This window comes from Electrophorus electricus, chromosome 18 (genome assembly GCF_041902795.1).
Source record: "Electrophorus electricus isolate QZ-2024a chromosome 18, ASM4190279v1, whole genome shotgun sequence".
NCBI lineage: Eukaryota > Metazoa > Chordata > Actinopteri > Gymnotiformes > Gymnotidae > Electrophorus > Electrophorus electricus.
Window position 1 is genome coordinate 3,890,072 of NC_137514.1, and position 19,924 is coordinate 3,909,995.

A 19,924-nucleotide genomic window follows, 5' to 3' on the forward strand; every position below is an offset into this window, starting at 1 on the left:
GCCATCCTTCCCATGGTGTGCTTGGTTCTGCATTTTCCAAAGCTCGGTGTGGTGTTTAGTTTTTCTTTCCCTCTAGTCCTCCATTCCTGTGAAGAGCGATATACGCACAGGTTGTTTTATGGCCGCTGCAGTCTAGCAGGAGCTCGTTCACCTCGCAACAAAATGGCTGGGGTTCGACTCCCTGCCTTTTGGTTATTTACTTTTCTTGTTTACCTGTTCCACGAGCTAACTGTTCTGCACACGGGCCCATCATGAGAGTATGGTTGCTCACCCAGCAGGCCGTTGGCATGCATCATCACCTGAATTCAAGATCACCTTACATTATTTTGTTCTATTTTCATTGTAGTCCAGATTGCTAGAGTGAGAATCCCTGAGTACACGTCTTGAACAAAATATAAACATCATGATGCTTTTGAGGAAACTGCATTCAAGTATTTTAACTAGATTAAAATTAATGGACTAGGTAAAAATTGAATGAACAAATAAATTATTTAGATTTTTATTTAGATGTATTAATTATTTAGATTGTCAAAATAGGAACAAGGTTATTTTCCAACATTCCAAAAAAAATGAAAGGCTGCAACATTTTTTGCATTAATTATTAATGTAAAACACTGAAAAGCTTTTCTTTTGAAGGAAACAATACTTGTGTACTCTACATGTGATCATGCATCTCTCTTCCCCTCTATATCTCTCACTCTTCTGACTGCATTGGAATACAGCTGCAAGTTTGATTTCTCAGTGATGATTCTCTTAGTGATGTATCCTTAAGGCCTATAAAAGGAAACACAGGAAAGAATATCAGATCACAAGGACATTTGGAATAACAAAATACACACACACACACACACACACACACATCTTCATATTGCTTAACAAACTGAAAGAAAAGCAAAAAAAACCCTGTATATTTTGCCATATCTAAACTTAATAATATATTCCTCTGGATTCTACATAGTCATGGTAATGTAAGAAAGCTGTGTATCGTAGTATTCATCCAGAATTCAGTAAAAATGACAAGAGCTTTACACATCCCATCTCAAAAAAGATTCTAGAGTGCTATCAAGATTCTAGAGTTCTAACTGAGTTCTATAACTGTAATGTAACTGATATGATGAACTCACTGCAGTATCTCATACACAGGAGAGCTGGATGTGGAGGTGTCACAGGTAGGACAGGGCTTGAGGCTGGCGTTCTATGAAGCACAGAGTTAATGATGTGCAGTTTAATGAGAAACACTGAATAGCTTAATAGTTAAGGTTCCACTGGAGTTTTTCCACTAATGTTATTTTGTTGTTGACAGTCTGCATCTCAGATGGAGCTCTCACTCTGACATAAAGAAATGCTAAAGATACAGAACTAAGACTCACACTGTCATTACAAGGCTCTGATTTGTCATGACATGAATTCTATGAACTCTTTAGCAGGGTTAAGACTCCTTATTGACAAATATATCTGGATTTCTGTGATAGCTCACCCCATAATCAGATTCATCTGTATTTCTCTTTTGCCTCTTGCCTCTGAGCTCAAAAATCCCCAAATGTCAGTGTTCATCCAAACAGAAAACAGAGAATAAACATTATTATTCATATAATTGTATTTATGATATTAGTCATATTTTAAAGATTTTTCATATTAATAAAGTGCTTTTGGAAAGGAACTGAAATAAGGTACTATAAAGTTATCGTTTATTCATGTAATTTATATTAACATCTTTCACTTTACCTTCTTAAACTTTTTCTCTTCACAAATAAAACTATTGAGAGAGGAAGTACAATCCCACAGAGGCTGACTCCAACAGTTACAGGCAAAATGTAGAAGTGACCTGCTGAGAGAAACAGACATACACACACTATTGTTCATAAACACAATATAGGGCTTTTGTAATTTGATTAGCAAAGGAATAAGTAAATGAACTGATGAATGAAAAATGAAACATAACTGTCTGTCTGTCTCACCCTTTAAAGTGACATCTATTGAAGCTGATTTCAGCATCCCATGTTCATTCTGAGCTACACGGTAGTACCAGCCGCTGCTATTAGAGCTGATGGTGATGTTGTAAGTCTGTCTAGATCCTACAGGTGAGGTTCTTCCTTCTTTAAACCAGTTATAGTTCTGCACAGGTGGGTTGGCATCACTGCTGCAGGTCAGAGTCACTGAACTGTCCTCCACTATTTCACCAGAGGGACTGATGGACACTGATACATTCTTTGGAGGATCTAAAAACCAGGAAATAATGGAATTATTTAATCACCAGAGGAGGTATTTTCTTTATTGTACCTTTACAAAACACAGGATTTCAAATGTTTTTATATATATATATATATATATATATTATATATAATTCTAATAAGACTTTACTACCTCATTGTATTTTTTACATTTTAACTGAGAAATGAGCTGAAATTGGCAATGAAATGAACTTAGCAATAATCAGATAATCATATAATGAAACCAACATTGTAAACTCACCTCTGACTGTGAGAGTTTGAGCAGGAGAGGGGAGATGTTCATATCCTCTTACAGCACACCTATAACTGCCTGCATCCTCACTGCTGACTGGCCGCAGGTGGACTGGGTTTGTATTGGAGGATAAATGACGTCCATTTTTGTACCAGATGAATGTTGGACTGTCAGTCAGACTGCAGGTGGTTGTAAACGTCAGAACTGCTGCTTCTCTCTCTATTGCTTCAAGAAGAGTGTTCACAAGGAGCTCTAAGACAATGAGAGAATCATCAAACCAAACGAATGGAAATCCATCACAATTAGACTTTAGAATCATCCAGAAAAACTTCAAGCAATTAATAAAATTATTCTGCTGTCATGAAACTGTCTTGAATTTGTTAAAAAATAAGAGAAACAAATTGTGTAGTACTAGTATATCAGAGTAACCCTTAATCAGTTTAACAACTCTCAATAATCAACTTAATTAAACTCAAACGCCTTTACATGAAGTGAGAATGCACATCATAGTTAAAAATAGGCATTAATGAACTTCAAGACTCAAATTTCTCTGGGTAAAGGGACATCACAGTTAGAAAACTGGGACTTAAAGATTTAACCCACCTGTGACACTGATCTTAACAGGATCTCCCAGCCATTTTTCATTGGCTACATTTGTTCTGATTCTGAAGCGATAGTCATGTTCATCCTCCTTCGTTATATTAATCAGTTTGAGGGAGAAGTGTTGCTGTTTATCTACATAACACTGGACTCTGCCTGAGGCATTAGTGGGTCTGCAATATACAGGCTTGTCCTCATGTCCATTGAAATTCTCTGTGACCCAAAATTCCTCTTTCACATTAAACTTTGCTGGCTTTGTGTAAGTGCCATTGATAAACACTGTGGACCCCTTTAAAGCAGATATTTCAGTTTGTTTGTACTTCACACTCCATTCTGTTCCAAAAATCCCTGAAACATATGATGCATGAAAGAGCTCATTAGAGGAGTCTGGGCCCCATAAGAGAGTGGGAGTTATCTTACAGCTTCACTTCTCTCCTCTCTAACTCCAGCAGGTACTGCAGAACTCTGAGTTGATTCTGAGCTAAACCACAAAGTGAGAAGAGCTTGTAGCAGGGTGAGGGAGGAGCTTGGGAGAAGTGGACACTAGTGACTCTGAACAACTTAACGCTCAGTCACATAATATATGAGGTTGAATAAAAAGAAAAACAAACAAAAATATATCTGCACTTTGTAGTTATAGTGGGGTTGTGAATTTTAATCTTACCACAGTGTGCTCTTAATCTAAGACTGCCCTAAACTTGAGAAAAACCACAAAGCACTCAGCAAGCTCTGTAGCAGTGGTGTGGGAGATGTGGGGGCTTTGGTAACCAATGTAAATTAACTTCATTAAATGGGAACACTGTGTCAGAAAATCTTTATATTTTAACTTATTAATCTTTATATAATAAACTTTTGATGAAGATTGCAGTCTTACCCAGAGACATGAACAGAGTGATGAGAGTGAGAGTTAGAAGAGGAGTTCTGAGTGTCATCATTAAACAAACCTGCACAGACACACAACAGCACACAACACAGCTGAGTGCATCACATTTCTGCTTCTGTTTACACTGTTTCAAATATCAGTCAGACTGATCTGATGACACAACTGTATTACTGAGGAGGTTTGGCTCTTGTCATCTCATTTCAATTCAGTTTTATTTTTTGAGGGCTATTTATTCTGGATCGAATCACAAAAGGATTTAGAGGAATCCTTGTCCAGACTGTAAATGAAAAAGGTGAAAGCAGATGAGATAAGAATAAAAACACAAAATAATTCTACCAACTTTAACAAAATAAAAACAACTTCAACTATTTTAACACCTCATCTCAGTATTACATACACATGTATTTACACTGTCATAAATCAAGTACACATTGTATTAATAACAGTTTTGTTATGTCCTAAGCAGTGTAGAAGACTGAAGTGGCCAAACTGTATGTAGTGAGAGCTTGTTGTTCAGGTCTGTTCTAGGAGCTCTATTCTCATCCCACCCAAAAGATGAAGAATGTTGATACCAAGCCAGCCAAACACACACACACACACACACACACACATACACACACACACACACACACACACACACACACACACACATACACACACACACACACACACACTCTTTGTCACCCAGCCAATCAGACACCTCCAGTCCGTCACTCACCTGTTCTTCAACCAATCGTAGCACCCAATCACGTTTCCAATCACCCACTTACTGATCATCACACATATTACATATATTGTTTCACTCTCTTTATTTAAGCCCCTTATGCGCTAACGCTCCCTAGCAAGCCCAAACTGGCATACTCAAATAAATTATTGATAACATCGAATATTCTTAAAGTACAGTACATTGATCAACATAACATTTCTTAGGACTAATACAAGTACCTGCTTACCGATTTGCAGCCGTCTACATGCATCAGATCGCCACAAATCCCACGCTCGGGTAAATTTCCACAATGTGGCCTTTTAAAACATTATTCCGCTTTAAGATAAGTTCTTTTGTCATAGAAAGTTAAATTACCATCAAAACAACTGTGTGAGATGTTTAGATGGTTAAATGGTATACAGAGTGTTAATAAAGTTCTTTAATTCCGTGCTCACTTCTTTGCGTAAAAACACGCGTTCAGTTCCTTCGTAAGCAAACCCAAACTACGCAGCCTTTGTTTAACTCTAACTGCACGTTACTGACGTAAAAGTATTAATGGATAGAGCATTAGACCCCCCCCCCCCCCCCCTTTTCCATTTTATATTGATTTCTATTGGCCATTGCAGCGCCATTGTCTTGGAGTGACAGCAATTCTCACCAAATGTTTCCAGGGCAAGCGGTGTGATTGGCAGTTGTTTTATCAAATAGAGGACGCTTAGACGAAAACGTAGACCCCTCGCTTGCCTTATTTAGTCATCCGTTTAATGTTTAAAGGTCTGCGCACTGTGTACTGTCAGTGCTTCAGTGTTGTTAGCAGATAGCATAGCGCATGGGTTTGAGGCTGTTTGGCGAAACTCGTACAACCGTAAGAATGATTTGATCGCCAATAGTTTTGGACATCATGGAAACGAAGATGCTTATTTTAGCTGAAGTTTATGTGGAGTTGCTTGCGTGCTGCTAGCATGAAGTAGCTTCGATGTTTTCATAGCAAATCACTGGATGTTACCATTCACTGCTTGAAAAAATCGTAATCCTGCTACAAATTGTAAGTATAAATGAGAAAGTATACTATTGCTTTACAGTATTACAGCATTTACAGTATTAGCAATGATGCCAACAATGATGCTATGTAGCTCATATTGTTGTGGAACTTACTAAAGTAACTTACTGTGATGTTTTAGCAAAAAAGAAACATGCAGACTTGATGTATAGTGATTGATGACTTTTTGTGCATTTAGAGAGGTTTTGGGACACTAAGGAGAAGTCTAGGACACCTACTGTAAAACATTATGTAGCCATTTAGTCATTTCATGTATGTGCTCAAAACTTCAGTTTATTACGCAAGACCCTGGTGAATCAGGAAATGTAGAGTTTCAGTGAAACTGGATCTCCAGCATCAATAGACACATTATACACCCAAAAAAATCAATGGCGTTTTATGTTTTTTTAACATGTTCTTCAGTATTAAAAGAGCTCAAATGTAACTAAATGATGGACAAATAAGCTTAGATGTGAATGGATGTCTTTTCCCAATTGTCTACTTCACTTTGAATCCTGAATGATCATTGTGCTATGTGTACAATTTAAGATGCATAGTGTTAAAATGAACAAGTACAAATCATTCAAAAATGAGCTTTAAAATGCGTGTGCCCACAGGCATCTCCAATGTTTCACACTGACTATTCTCTATTCTAATTAAAAATCTAGCAAGTCACAAGGACTACTTAATCCTTTTTCCCTTTTGAAATCTTTTTGCTTTATGTAACATGTTCCCCTCAGTTAACTCCTGTTTTGTCTATTAGTCACCTTTCACTCATGCCTCACTATTTTGCTCAAAAGTTCACAAAGGGTTTGGAAAATAATGTTGGATCATACAAGCACTATGTGTTGAATTCTAGTAGAACTCTTCATTTCTAATATAAATTCTAAATCTCAAAACTTAAAGGTGATGAAACACATTGATAGTAAATGGCAAACCACACTCAGTGTAATATAATTATTACAGATTATTTTCCATGAAATGTTATAGCACTGTAATGGAATAGTTGACTTCACCCAGGCCTCTTAGCACCAGTGGTCATATCACTGTAGAGCAATCTAACTAGACAAGGAACTTGAAAGTGAAGGGGGAGTAGACTCTATAGTCTACCAAACCACTCACCAAAATCTTCTTCATCATCACCCAAGAGCTAACAACCAAAGACTGTACACCAGACAGAAGGCTCAACACCACTGTTCAGAATGTGACACGAAATATCCAAGACTACATCCAAACACAGGACCCCAAGGATGGGCTGATGAGGGCATGTCCCAGTCAGAAGGGGGACATAGTTACCGTGAAAATAGTGGAGGTGTCATGGCAGGATTACCTACATGGAATTCAACACTGACAGGTAGCAGAAGTGGCTGACAAGACAATCTGACCAATGTCTGGAAAAGGTAGGACTGAAAGACAGTACTGTGTCACTGATCATGGTAGTAAAAATACAAGAACTAAGCATTATGTTAATTGTAACAGGGGTGCCTTACACCACACAAGATGCAGACTGTACAAAGGAGTCTCTGAGAGTAACACTAACACAAGATGCCTGCAGGGAAAGCAAATATTAAGAGACCTGACCATGTATAGAAACATATGCAAGAAATATAATCTGAACAACTTCAAATATGTGTGTGTTATCAAAAAGGTTGTCCCAGTGGTGACTGGGGCACTTGTGGCAGAGACACAAATGCTGGGAGGTGTGGCTCCAACTGGAATAAAACCATCAATCTCATTTCAGAAGCGCTCAAGGCTAGAATCAGTGAAAATATTCTATCAGAGGCCTCTCTCTCTCTCTCTCTCTCTCTCTCTCTCTTTTGCTTTCTCTATCTATCTATCTATCTATCTATCTATCTATCTATCTATCTATCTATCTATCTATCTATCTATCTATATGTGTGTGTGTGTGTGTGTGTGTGTGTAAATATATAGTAGCTGGAGTAAGAGTGGCTGGTGTTTCAAAGCATAGTCTGTGGCTAACACAGGGTGTTCATCATTGGTTGAGTGTTCTGTACAGAGGGAGCAGTGATGTTCCACACCAATTTCTTGTTAGTCCTTTGTAAGTCTTTCTTTGTCATCACATTATTTTCTTGTTCCTGGTTTCTTTATCTTTATCTAACAGAGAAAAATAAACTCAGAAGAAACAGCTTTGAGGTTTTAAACTTGGGAACTGTCTGTGGTGTATTTAATGATGTTATTTTTAGTGTATTAATTTTAGTGCATTCTGTTTTACTGCACTGTTCTCTCCTTTTTCCACAAATGCGTGCACACACACACACACACACACACACACACACACACACACACACACACATGACATGTCATGAAACAGTACAGTGTTATTCCTGTAGTTCAAGCCACTGAGAGCCTCAATCTTCACATGCAGCAAGTGCCATGGCTGCACATTCATGGAGAAAACCTTTCTGTTTATTGATCACTGCACAGTCTGTGTGTGTGTGTGTTTGTGTGTGTGTGTGTGTGTGTGTGTGTGTGTGTGTGTGCGTGCCATCATGAGGACTATGTCAGATTGCTGAAATCAGGAGAAATTAAACATGAGAATTTGGCTCCTAAAAAAATCTTCAATACGCCACAAATGTTAGCTGTTACTGTCCACACCAACACACCTCACGGACAATCGCAGAAAGTCTCGGAAAAGAAGAGTGTGGAAAGAGTTTTAGTAGACGGGATGATCTCCAGCGACACCATCGCATTCGTACAGAGAGAAGCCGTATCAGTGCTCAGAGTGTGGGAAGAGTATTGGTATAAGGTTGGCTGGACATGTCACTTGATCCAAAAACGACCTTGATAAGAGGTCTTCCCAATTAGCAAACGAACTCTGTATTACGTTTCCCAGAAGCAAACCGTACACATCGTGCCGACGTCGGCTAGACGTGCTATGAGAGCACTTTTGACGATTTGGATTCGCCTTGCACAATTTCTGATCACTGAGGAAAACAATAACACTTAGCTGGGTTTATATAATATATTTTACGGAATTAACACTAAAAGCAAAATTAAATGTTACACAATACAATAGCCATAATACAACAGCAGAGACGACAATGGACCACTTGGAGATTTTAATTTGCATTTCATATTTTTCTTGGAGAAGGCGCTGCACTAGAGACTCATCCCGTGCATCGCTTCTCCAAGGTCCTTATATTAAGTATACTTGTTTTTTGTCCATTTTGTGAGTGTTTTCATGTGACCATGGAGAATAAAGAGCTCTTTAGCTCGACCTTGCCTCCCGCTTCCTCTGTGACGTCGCTACCCTCACAGAAATAAGCTTTTAAATAAAATAAAACTGAAACGTTTTCTGATGAGAAAGAGAAAGTATAGCATGAAAGTATAGATGAAGAACTATATCCAAATATCCAGTTTTTCGGGAGCTTGGAAGAACAAATCATAATCACGATTCAAACGTCCTGTGACAATATACATCAGCGGTTATGCAGCGTTTGTTTGTCACGAATGGCCACCCTCCTCACGTCCCTGATGTCACCGTTTCCCGGTCTTCCTGCGCTGCCGGGTTCCATGCCTTAGTTTCGTTTTCTCCGCCCCCGTCTGTTCCTGTATTCCACTCCTTGTTTTAGTTTCCGCTGTTCCCATGTTCACCTCTATCTGTTTAGTGTCTGATTGTCTTGGTTATTTAAGCCCTGTGGGTTTGTCTTTTACGCGTTGGTAATTGTGGTAAGGGACGTCTTTCTGTTAGGTTTGACTTCTACGTGTTGGTAATTGTGGTAAGGGACGTCTTTCTGTCAGGTTTGCCTTATTCTTGTTTTACTGTCGTCGTCATTGCTTTTTTTTTCCTTTTCTTTTTTTTGTGTACTTCAGCTGTGTTAGATTACCCTTAGCGCCCCTTATTCTCTGTTTGTTTTACCTTTCGTGTTTCCTCATGAAATAAACCGCCTCCTGCATTTTGCATTCTACCTTTTGCCTTGTTCCTGTTGGAAGCGTAACATGAGTTCAGTTATTGGAGCCGGTCCGAACCTCCTTGGGACTCCACGCAATTCAACATTCTTGTTAGAGGTAACATGCGTCTCGACTTGGTGGCCAACCAGAGTAGTCGGCTGCAGTCGAGAGCGGAGCAGAGAGCCGCCAAACCGTATTTTACTTGCAGTACCCAACGTCAGCAGGTAGCCGTAGAGCTGTAGATTTAATAGCGAAGACAGTTTGTGTAATTGATGAGAACGAGGTAGGGGTGTAGGACGGCCCCTATCTAAAATAGGTGAGTTCTCTCTGGCGTATGACCGGCCAACCGTGACAATTGCATTGATCTCGTTCATAAATTTATTAATCACCACACTCACACTGAATTACGTTTTTACTATAATGAAACTTGGTGAATAGTAAAATACTGCGTTTTTATCGCCTTCCAGAAATATAAAGCAGAGTCCATGAGGTCGCACTCGCTGTACCTGCCACTAAAGTTGGACTACAGAGAACAATCTGATCTCTTCTTTTCCACATGTGATGGCGCATTGGTTTCCTTTCCCATTGGAGCCAAGTTAACTATACCGAGTAAGCTAAACTACTCTCAACCCGCACACTTTCGTTCATTTGTCCCAAAGAACGTGAATAAACACTGCTGTCACCAACTGAGCTTCACCAGGGTTCGCCTAATAAACTTGATATTTAATGAAAAAAGAAATGGACACAGTAGAAAGAAGTGAATACAATGAACTCAGCTTTTACTTCTCCAAATCTTTTTACAGCGCTTCTCCACCCCACAGGGACATTACTGAACATGAATCGTCAGTAACACAGTCTGTATAAAACTCGAAGCATCTCTGAAGCTACAAAAACAAAGACATGAGATCGGTAAGCAGGGAGATCGTGACCCCAGCGGGAATTCTGGCATTCTTAAACATTTTTTTTTCCAGTACTTGTTGCACATGCACATATAATTTATACCATTTGTCTTAATTAAAATTAAGAGCTGCCACATGTTGCTTTAAAATTTTACCTGTGTAAGTGCTGATTGTTTGCTTTCGTTTATAACTGATGTACTTCTACCTTGTCTTCAATCTAATATACCAGTGAAGAAGCTACATTAATTATAATTTACGTGAAAGACACTATTCCTGCATTGTTACCAATTTCCAGAATACTTTGTAATTTGCTGTATAATTTGTATCTGTTTCTTTTAGATGAACCATGTGAATCTTACAAACAAGGAAAGAGTCTGTTGATCCTGATCGTGTGCCTGTAATTACAAATCTCTTCCTCTAGATGGCAGTGTATTAAATGGTATGTGTGATGCAGAAAAGCTTAGCGCAGGAGTGAGGCTGCTGTCCAAGGTACTGATACTAACATGGTCTGTCTTGCCTCAAAATTGTGTCTTCCTGATGACATGTACACAGCCTTGGATTCTTATTCCAGCTCTCCTGAGTACAACACGCTACCAGTGAGGTACACACAATAAATCAAATTACCTTTACAGACAAAGGAAATAACTTGATCTTTACTGAAAATATACATTCAATATACCTCAAAGTTGTTTTTGTAATCCAGTTCATAATTGTAACATCATAATGGCTACAATCCTTTAAGCATGTTTTGATGCTTTTACAGGCTTTGAAGCATGATCTGATGTGTGTGGTGTAAAGCTTTGGAGTTAGTCCTATTTAAGTTACACTCCAACCCCGATTAGAGGGAAGTTTTGGAATTGGTAGCGAGAAGCCTGTGACGCATGTGGAGGAGATGAGAGTCAGACTCAACTCAGTTTTGCAGTAATATTGCCGGTTTATTCATTACGTGACAGGCTTGCTCTTGGAATCTTGTAGACAGTTCATATATGAACTGTAGAAACATCCAAAGCTGATAAACGTGTTACTAGAGAAGTAAAAAATAAGGACAAAAATAAGAATTTGGTCCAGTGATGTCCATCTACAGTACAATCCAAAAAACCTCCTCTGCGTGGCATACATACACATGCTGTAATGTAGCTGGCCCGAGTGCCACAGGGCATAGGGCCGGATGTTTATTAACATTAAACACATATGACACAGATGGAACTCGCGCATAACACTTACAGTAAATGGTAATACAACCCAATATATATTGATAATTTTATTTAGATATATATATATATATATATATATATATATATATATATATATATATATATATATATATATCAAATAAATGTCATCAAAGCTATTTATAAGTTTTTATAAATGTTAAAGAATCACTTTTAAAAATAATGTATATATTTTTTTTACAATCGGGCCTTACACCTGCATCTTTTTCATTTAGTATTTGTACATGCATGTCTGTAAAACATTTGTAACAACATTGTTTAAAAAATATTTCTCTACAACTAAAATAAAATTACACCGAGCTAAAACATGTGATAACAGGTAAATGAAATACTATTTTTGTATCCATGACTGACAAGATTGTTTTATATTTTAGTAACAATAATGTTCACCAGTCAGTTAAACAGAAGCAGAAATGTGGCGAACTCAGCTGTGTTGTGTGCTATTGTGTGTCTGCGCAGGGTTTTTTAATGATGTCACACACAACTCCTCCTCTAACTCTTACTCTCATCACTGTTCATCACTCTCGGTAAGTCTGGACCCAATCACACCTTTTAAAAAGAAACTGCTCAATGATGCCTCAACATAATTTCATTAATGCATCATCTTTTCATAACTGAATGCATTGTTCACATTCAATGAAGTCCATTTCCATTGGTTGCCAAATCCCCCCACATGCCCCTCTCCACCACTGCAGTGCTCACTGAGTGCTTTGTGGTTCGTGGTTTTTCTCACATTTAGGTCAGTGTTCTTTTAGGAGTAGAGGGCTGCAAGGACAGAGAAGCAGTAAGTTAGTAAGTTAAGTTAACCTGTGATCTCTTATATGGATCATATTTTACAGGGGCTTCTGGAAACAAATGGACTATGAAATACAGCAAAGAGACAATATGTGCTTTAAAAGGGTCCACTGTGTTTAAGAATGGCTCTTATACACACCCAGACCATCTTACAGTGACAGAAGCCTTTTGGTATATAGACCCAGTTAAGTATGTGGAACCAGTTTCTCTGCTTGATCTTCCTGAGTATTCAGGAAGGGTCTAGTAACACTTCTCCCTCTGATTGACTAATGTGTTGAAGGAGGATGAACACCATTACTGCTACAGAATCCAAACACGCACAGAGAAATGGGTGGGTATTCCTGGAATACAGCTGAAATTTACAGGTACATTTAATCACCACATTATCCTGCTAACAACACAAGCTATCATGTCACTTTAATCTTCATGGTATCATAGTGATTTATAGTGACATATTCATGTAGCTCCATCAGAGGTTTTATTCCACTGCAACATCAGGGTTTTTCAGCTCCTGTCCTGGTCTAGAGCTGCACTGCTGGTGTTTTCTCTGCTCTGACACATCTGATGATCTCTTTGACTTGGACCTCCATGTAGACACCTCTCAAGCAGTAATAGAGGGACACACCACTGTTCTGATATGTACAACCACCTGCAGTCTGACAGTCCAACATTCATCTGGTACAAAAATGGACATCCTTTATCCTCCAGTACAAACCCACTCCACCTGCAGCCAGGCAGCAGTGAGGATGCAGGCAGTTATAGGTTTGGATGCAGGCAGTTATAGGTTTGCTGTAACAGGATATGAACATCTCCCCTCTCCTGCTCAAACTCTCACGGTCAGATGCAAGTCATTTATTTATTAAAAGCTAAATCAAATTACCTTCAGGACTATACCTAAAGTTTATGTTCATGGCAAGGGCAAAGAGATTATTATTCCTTTCCCAATACGATGCCAGTCTGATGTTACTGACCCAGAAGTGACCCACATCCTGAAATTATTGTAGTAATCTCGGATCAGATCCTTGATCTTACTGGGAACATGGTGGCGGTGAAGTGCTAGCTCAACCAGCTTGTGGTATGGACCCATAAACATTGGTCAGGTCCAACCACAACACAACTAGGCCACCTTTGCTCTCTTGAGCCTCTCTGATGAGCTGTGTAACTACCCCTGTGTGCTCCAAACATCCAGGAATCCCACCTTTGTGTACTGAGGTATCAATAAAGTTGTTCTTGAGGAGAAACTTGGTCAGTCTTCGTGAGACTAAAAAACGCAGTCCCTTCCACACTAAATAATGAAATTGAATGAAACGGGTTGATGTTTCTCGAGTTCTCCTCTTTTGGGATCCAACTCTCAGCACACCTCCACTGGTCAGTGACTCTCCCCCTTCGCCATATCATCTTCAAGATCCTCCATAAGTGCCGGAGAAGTTCAGGACAACACTTATAGACCAGGTAGGGTACACTGCTGGGGCCTGGAGTGGATGCTGAGTGACCTCTCTTAATCACTTCCTCCACCTCCTTCAGGATCGGCTCCCTCAGTTCGAACTCTGTTGTTGGGGGGCAGGGCTGATGAGAGCTTTGTTGGGCTCAAGCTCTTGCTCCCTCAACAGCTCTCTCAGGGTGTTCAGGAGGAAACAATTTACTTCCTCTCTTGAATACTCTAGGTAGCCACTGTGTTTGCCTCCAAGCAGATTTTTTACCTTCTCAAAGGGATTGGCAATGAAAGTGGCTTGCTTCCTGGCTCTCTCTCTTCCCCACCTCCTATACCAGTCTGCTCTGCATATGGTCATCAGTTTCTTCCTCAGAAAATTTTGCAGTTCTTCTAATGCCTGCTTCTTCTTATTAGATTTCTTGTACTGTTTCTTGAGGGTTCGAAGCTCCTGGCACAGTTGATGTAGTTTTCTGGCCCTGCGATTCATGCTATAGGTGGTGGGCTTGTTGTATGGTAGTCATTATTTGAAGTCGACTGTCTGCATCTCCTTTGGCCATAGCTTGAATGATGTTGGACACGTCCTTGTTAAACTGCAGCCACACACTCTGGTTACTGGCTGGGGGCCACTTTATCCGCTGCTGTGGAACTACTCTGCTTGGAATAGGAGACACAGGAGCATGGAGGGACTTGGCTCTGTGGGGTGACTCCTGGCCGGGCTCTTCCTGTGTCTCACCAGGTTCAGGACTTGTGCGTTGCACCTTGGTCTCCTGCACCAAACATTTCATTCTGGCCTGATGAATTCTGAGGCCATGTTGGTTCTTGCGCAGCTTTCCGCAAATGCATGTTACACTCGTGGCCAGTCCGTTTGCATGAGTTGTTAACCATTTATCAGTTTGATTAGAGATCTCATTCCCCCCCAATCTCAGGATCTCCTGGGGGTATCTCTCTTCAGGGCTTTCCGTAACTTGGTTGGGTCCTTTCTCACTAAAGATACAGGCTGGGTTGCTAACCCTTCTTGTCCCGTGTGCCATCTTTCCGTGCCGTCAACTGTCTTTCCAGTAGTCACCAACGTATTCTTGGTTGTCACCTAGCCTATTCCTAGGAGTCACTGGCTATGCCAGACTGTATTATGCTGAAGACAGTGGAGAATACACATGCCAATCCAGTAATGACCATAGACATGGGCCTCATTCAGTAACACTAAATGTTTTGTGTAAGTAACTGATGAAATAGTGGAGGACAGTTCAGTGACTCTGACCTGCAGCAGTGATGCCAACCCACCTGTGCAGAACTACACACCTGGTTTATAGAAGGAGGAACTTTATCTGTAGGATCTGGACAGAATTACAAAGTTCTACAGAATGGATTCTACTAGTGTGTAGCTCAGAATCCTCATGGAGCTGAGAATTAATCTACTGTGTCTGTCATAATAAAAGGTAATGAACAGATAAGTCAAATATGCTAATGATGCTGTTAATTTTTTATTATTATTATTATTATTATTATTATTTACCTAGCACCTATCTCCAACTCAAGGATACTTTACAGACAGATATCAGCTTTTGCAATGACTCGCAAACAGATGAGAAGCAGCAGCCAATGTGCACACAGCATATTCTCATCAGAATCTGCAGCCACCTGTGCGACTGCACGTTATGTAGGGTAGGTTAAGACCAAGACAGAGCAACAACCGTCACTGGACATACATGCACACATTCATACACATATACATATCTATATATACTTACACACTGGTCACATTCATACAGGACAATATAGAATATTTGCATATGATCAAGCCACTACCATATGAGCATCCCGATGTGTTCAGAATAGGCTCCCCCCAGTGGCCATACCCAGTGCTGCAGCCGTCCTGTGATGAGTCATGAGCTGTTAAGAGGCGAGTTAGATGGTGGCTGATAAATTATGCATGACAGGTACAATCACTGGCAGTGACGGTACACATGAGTAAGAATCCATTAGTTTCTCCATTATTATAACTATATGTTTATAAACCATAACTATAACTATATAGTTATACCATTAGAACTGACAAACAGAATGACTGGCAGTTGCTATATTAGTATGAAGTTACTTAGGAAAAAATGTGCTAGAATGTAGTGTATTAGTGAGGAGGATTATTGATCTATTTAAATGCATGACTGCCAGTGTGTGTATGCGTGTCCATGTTTGTATGTGTGTCTATGTATGCATCATTGTGTGATTTGTATGTGTTTATGTATGCATCAGTATGTGGTTTGTATGTGTGTTCAAATTCTGCTGCAGCACACTTTCATTTGTACTCTCATTCTTCTTGCAGACACTGAGAAAACAATACAGAGACCATCGCCATAGTAATAAAGTCTACAGGAAACGTATGTATGTGTCTGTGTGCCTGTGTGTGTGTGTGAGAGAGAGAGAGAGATTGTTGGGTGAAATGGCTGAAGGTATGACAACCATATTTTATTGCCTGGATCTGGGTCAAAATGTAAAATTCCACATTTTTCAGTCAGGACTTTGGAATAACACAAATATCTAATTTTAATAACACAAATATCTCATTTTGAGGATTTGCCATATTGCTGTTTTGGTTGTAGAAATTTTAAAATGTATTTCCTTACCTCATACCGATGTAATTAAACATGGTTATTTGAAGATTTTTAGATTTGCATGAATAAATGTAAGATGCCCTGACCTTTTATGAAAGTAATCTGTTTTCTTTTTTTTTTGTGCATATATGTCTATGTAAGTTTTTTTAGGCTTATGACCTGGGATTATACTGAACTTCGATTTGGGTGTCATTGTCTCGCCACTCTCATGTGTTCACTGTTGACTGAAGTTGTAGAGTTGTTTCTCATAGCCTGTGGTACCAGTATGAATGTTCTCATCATCTAGCTCAGTGTCAGCTTCTGGAGTCTGATTCTGGCTCACTGAGTTCTGGTTTCCAAATTGATCCCCCTTATAGTCAAACAAACTGTGGACAGATAACAGAGAACTTTTTAAAACACTAGGGTTAGAAACTTCATTTGGGGATCAGTATTTCTCAAAGCCAATTATTTATAAACTAAATGAAGACATAATAACATTCTTCATATATCATGATATTTTTAATCCCCTCATCACTCACCTGTCTTCTTCCTGAATGACACCAGGACATCAACCAAAGGCTCTAAAAGGGGGTGGGTACATACTGGATAAAAGAAAACAGGTCAATGAAAAAGATTCAGATATTCTGTTTTCATTCATTTTTTTGATTTTATACAGTGAATTTAACAAAATATATTGTCTAAAATCAGCTTTACAGTACACAGGTCTAGACCACACATGGGGTGTAAGAAAGTTACCTCAGGATTACCAAACTGAAGAGCTAAACTGTGTCTCTTGGGTCAAGGCTAGAGAGTAATGCTCACACAAACACATGAAGTATAGAAATGTGAAAACCACATTACATAATAAAATGTAATAAATGAATGTGTCATTAAGATCATACAGACTTAGGGTATAAGAAATCTATAAAAATGTGCCTGCAGTCTAGATGTCCAAGCAAATGTGTGTGATTTTACTGACAGTCTTACCCTTGTAATGTAAGGACAAAAACATAAGCATCCAAACCACAGACGTCATCAACAACACACAGTGAGACAGTGAGATGAAGCTGCCAAACTGTCAAAAGAAACACATGTCTTCTTTTACTTTTTTTCCTTAGTCACTGTTTTCAGTGTTTTTTTTTCTGTTCCACAACAGAATGAAACTGAATGTGTTAATGAGTCTTGCAGTGTCACCTCCATGCACACAATACACTGGCCTGCTACCTCTTTCTTCACACAGCTTCCTGAACAAAACCATAGCAGGTTGTCCTCTGAGGCAGTTGAAAGAATGACTGACATATTCTACATGTTTTTTTTGTTTGTTTGTTTTGTTTTGTTTTTACTCTGTAACCATGGTGACAAAAACCACATCTGAGGCCGGTTGTTTTACGTTACATTATGTGTCTGTTTGTAAGTGCATGTGTGGGAGGTTGTGCATATGAGTTCTGGGGTTCTGAATGTTCTTAAACTGGGAAAATAAAATAGTAGAACATTCTTACCAGAGTTTTGGTCATCACATACCTGATATACTACTGTGAACAGAAACTAAGAGATGAAACGTCAGTCCAGAGAAATTTACTAGTTTAATGGTTATTTACAGAATACAGCATGTGTATGTTTGTGTGTGTGTACCTGTAGCATTGGTGGTGACAGATATTGAAATGTTTCTCACAAAACTGATTGTGGTTGGAGAAGGAGACTGAGAGGTTGAAGTAACAAAGGTTTGTGGTGCTGTCCTAGAGAGAGAGAGAGAGGAGAAGTATGAAAAGACACTTCTGTAATTATTTATCAGGGTTTGTATCATCAGCCATTGTTAAAATGGTAGTTTCATCTTTATAAACTAAATGATCTCTCTAATGTTAAAAGCTTACCATCTAAAACTTTAAGGATGACATCATTGTGTGTTAACAAAAATTATGTCCACCCCACACCAGTATTTACCAGAGTCTGCCCTCTCCAGTCGAGTGATAGTTACAGTGAAGTCTGTCCCTTCATCCATCAGGCTGTATCTCCCATTGGATGGCTTATCTGAGTCGACGACCTCCTATTACCTTGAGCCCACTTATGAATACACTTAAATGTGTTTGTCACTGCTTTGCTTCAAACACTGTAAGCTTCTGAAGGGGAGGAACAACTTACCTGAGAGAAAGAGACAGATACCAAGATGAATAATCTTCATCATTGTCTATAATATTTATTTGACAACTTTGTCCCCAGAGCTCTGACAGCCTCCTGCAGACCTGCTACAGCTCCTGACTGAAATGTGTGAAAGCAGAGCCATTGTGAGACATGATGAGACATGATGAGATGTGATGAGAAGCATCTTATCAGTTTTCAAACTCTCCACACATCATAAAAACCACACCCACACCCATCAACCCACCCATACATAGACACACACACACCCACACACACTCACCCTTAGGGGGTTTATAAGCACAGGTTTATTTCGCCATCTGCTGGACAAAAACTGGTTTGGCAGTTCGAAGACTTTATAGAACATAAATCTGAAAGTTGTTAACATTTTGTTGTCCTTGTTATTTCTTGCACTACATTACTTACATACGTGGTTTTTCTTTGCTGTCTGAGGTTCTCACTAAGCACGTCTTCACTTGGGGCCAACATCCTGGTGTACTGGATTTTGGTTGTTTCATCTTGCATAGTGGCTCTGACACTCACTAGTCCTCAGCCTCTTTCCCCTTAGTGTATAGTCTCAGAGTGATGGATTTGGACTGAAACCCTCTGTGCATTGTGAGGAGTTTCCTTGTTTTGATGTCAGTGGCTTTTATCTCCTCATTAGGCCAGCTAATTATGCCAGCGGGGTGTCTGATGACTGGTAGATCATCGGTGTTCATAGCTCAGATCTTGTTCCTCCCATTCAGCTGAATTCTCAGGACTGGCCTCACTCATACGTCCACACTTATCAGATCTGTATGACATTCCGATGTCGCTGTTGTATATCCTGAGATGTATTAGTGAGTCAATGTCTCTTTCACTTCTGGCATACAGCTTGATATCATCCATGTAGAGGAGGTGGCTCTTGTTGATAATTTTGCTAAGGGGGCTGAGTCCTATGTAGAACAGCATGAGAGACAGGGCATCTCCTTAGTAGTCACTTGATGGTAACTCATGTTATTGGCATGTTATCAATCGGTACTTGGATGGAATTGTTCCCTTTCTGGGGGCTCTTCAGGATCAGGAGTGTCTGGCCTTCAGTTAACCATTCAGGGTGGGTTCCATCCCTAAGCAGCTGATTCACACACACAAACAGACAAACACACACACACACACACACTTGCAGTCACATTAAATTGTGCTTAAAAGCCAAAACTATAGCCACTATGATGCTACAATTATGAATTTGATTACAAAAAC

The 19,924-nt window shown here is 39.4% G+C and overlaps 1 protein-coding gene and 1 long non-coding RNA gene across 13 annotated transcripts; one reads left to right on the plus strand and one right to left on the minus strand.

The window, feature by feature from the left end:
• Nucleotides 1-528: 528 nt before the first annotated feature.
• On the minus strand, nt 529-5,154 carry LOC118242635 (B-cell receptor CD22-like). 3 transcript variants are annotated; one of them, XM_081700752.1, is made up of 9 exons: nt 4,900-5,154; nt 3,938-4,007; nt 3,067-3,411; nt 2,473-2,715; nt 1,959-2,219; nt 1,726-1,825; nt 1,478-1,520; nt 1,125-1,195; nt 529-774 (listed from the first exon to the last, which is right to left on the minus strand). In XM_081700752.1, the coding sequence occupies exons 1-9, from the start codon at nt 4,921-4,923 to the stop codon at nt 768-770; spliced, it is 1,164 nt and encodes a 387-aa protein (XP_081556878.1). In that variant the 5' UTR covers nt 4,924-5,154; the 3' UTR covers nt 529-767. The 3 variants fall into 3 exon arrangements, with proteins under 3 accessions (XP_081556878.1, XP_081556877.1, XP_081556879.1); XM_081700751.1 differs by having other exon boundaries at nt 1,726-1,828; XM_081700753.1 differs by lacking the exon at nt 3,067-3,411 and having other exon boundaries at nt 1,726-1,828.
• Nucleotides 5,155-5,425: 271 nt separating this feature from the next.
• On the plus strand, nt 5,426-18,047 carry LOC118242623 (uncharacterized). 10 transcript variants are annotated; one of them, XR_014118107.1, is made up of 9 exons: nt 9,732-9,919; nt 10,071-10,212; nt 10,407-10,512; nt 10,842-11,103; nt 12,194-12,261; nt 12,574-12,713; nt 12,810-12,894; nt 16,282-16,336; nt 16,712-18,047. It is a non-coding gene; the product is annotated as an uncharacterized LOC118242623 (long non-coding RNA). The 10 variants fall into 10 exon arrangements; XR_014118111.1 differs by having other exon boundaries at nt 10,842-10,941; nt 11,055-11,103; nt 16,282-18,047; XR_014118113.1 differs by having other exon boundaries at nt 10,924-10,941; nt 11,055-11,103; nt 16,282-18,047.
• Nucleotides 18,048-19,924: the final 1,877 nt, after the last annotated feature.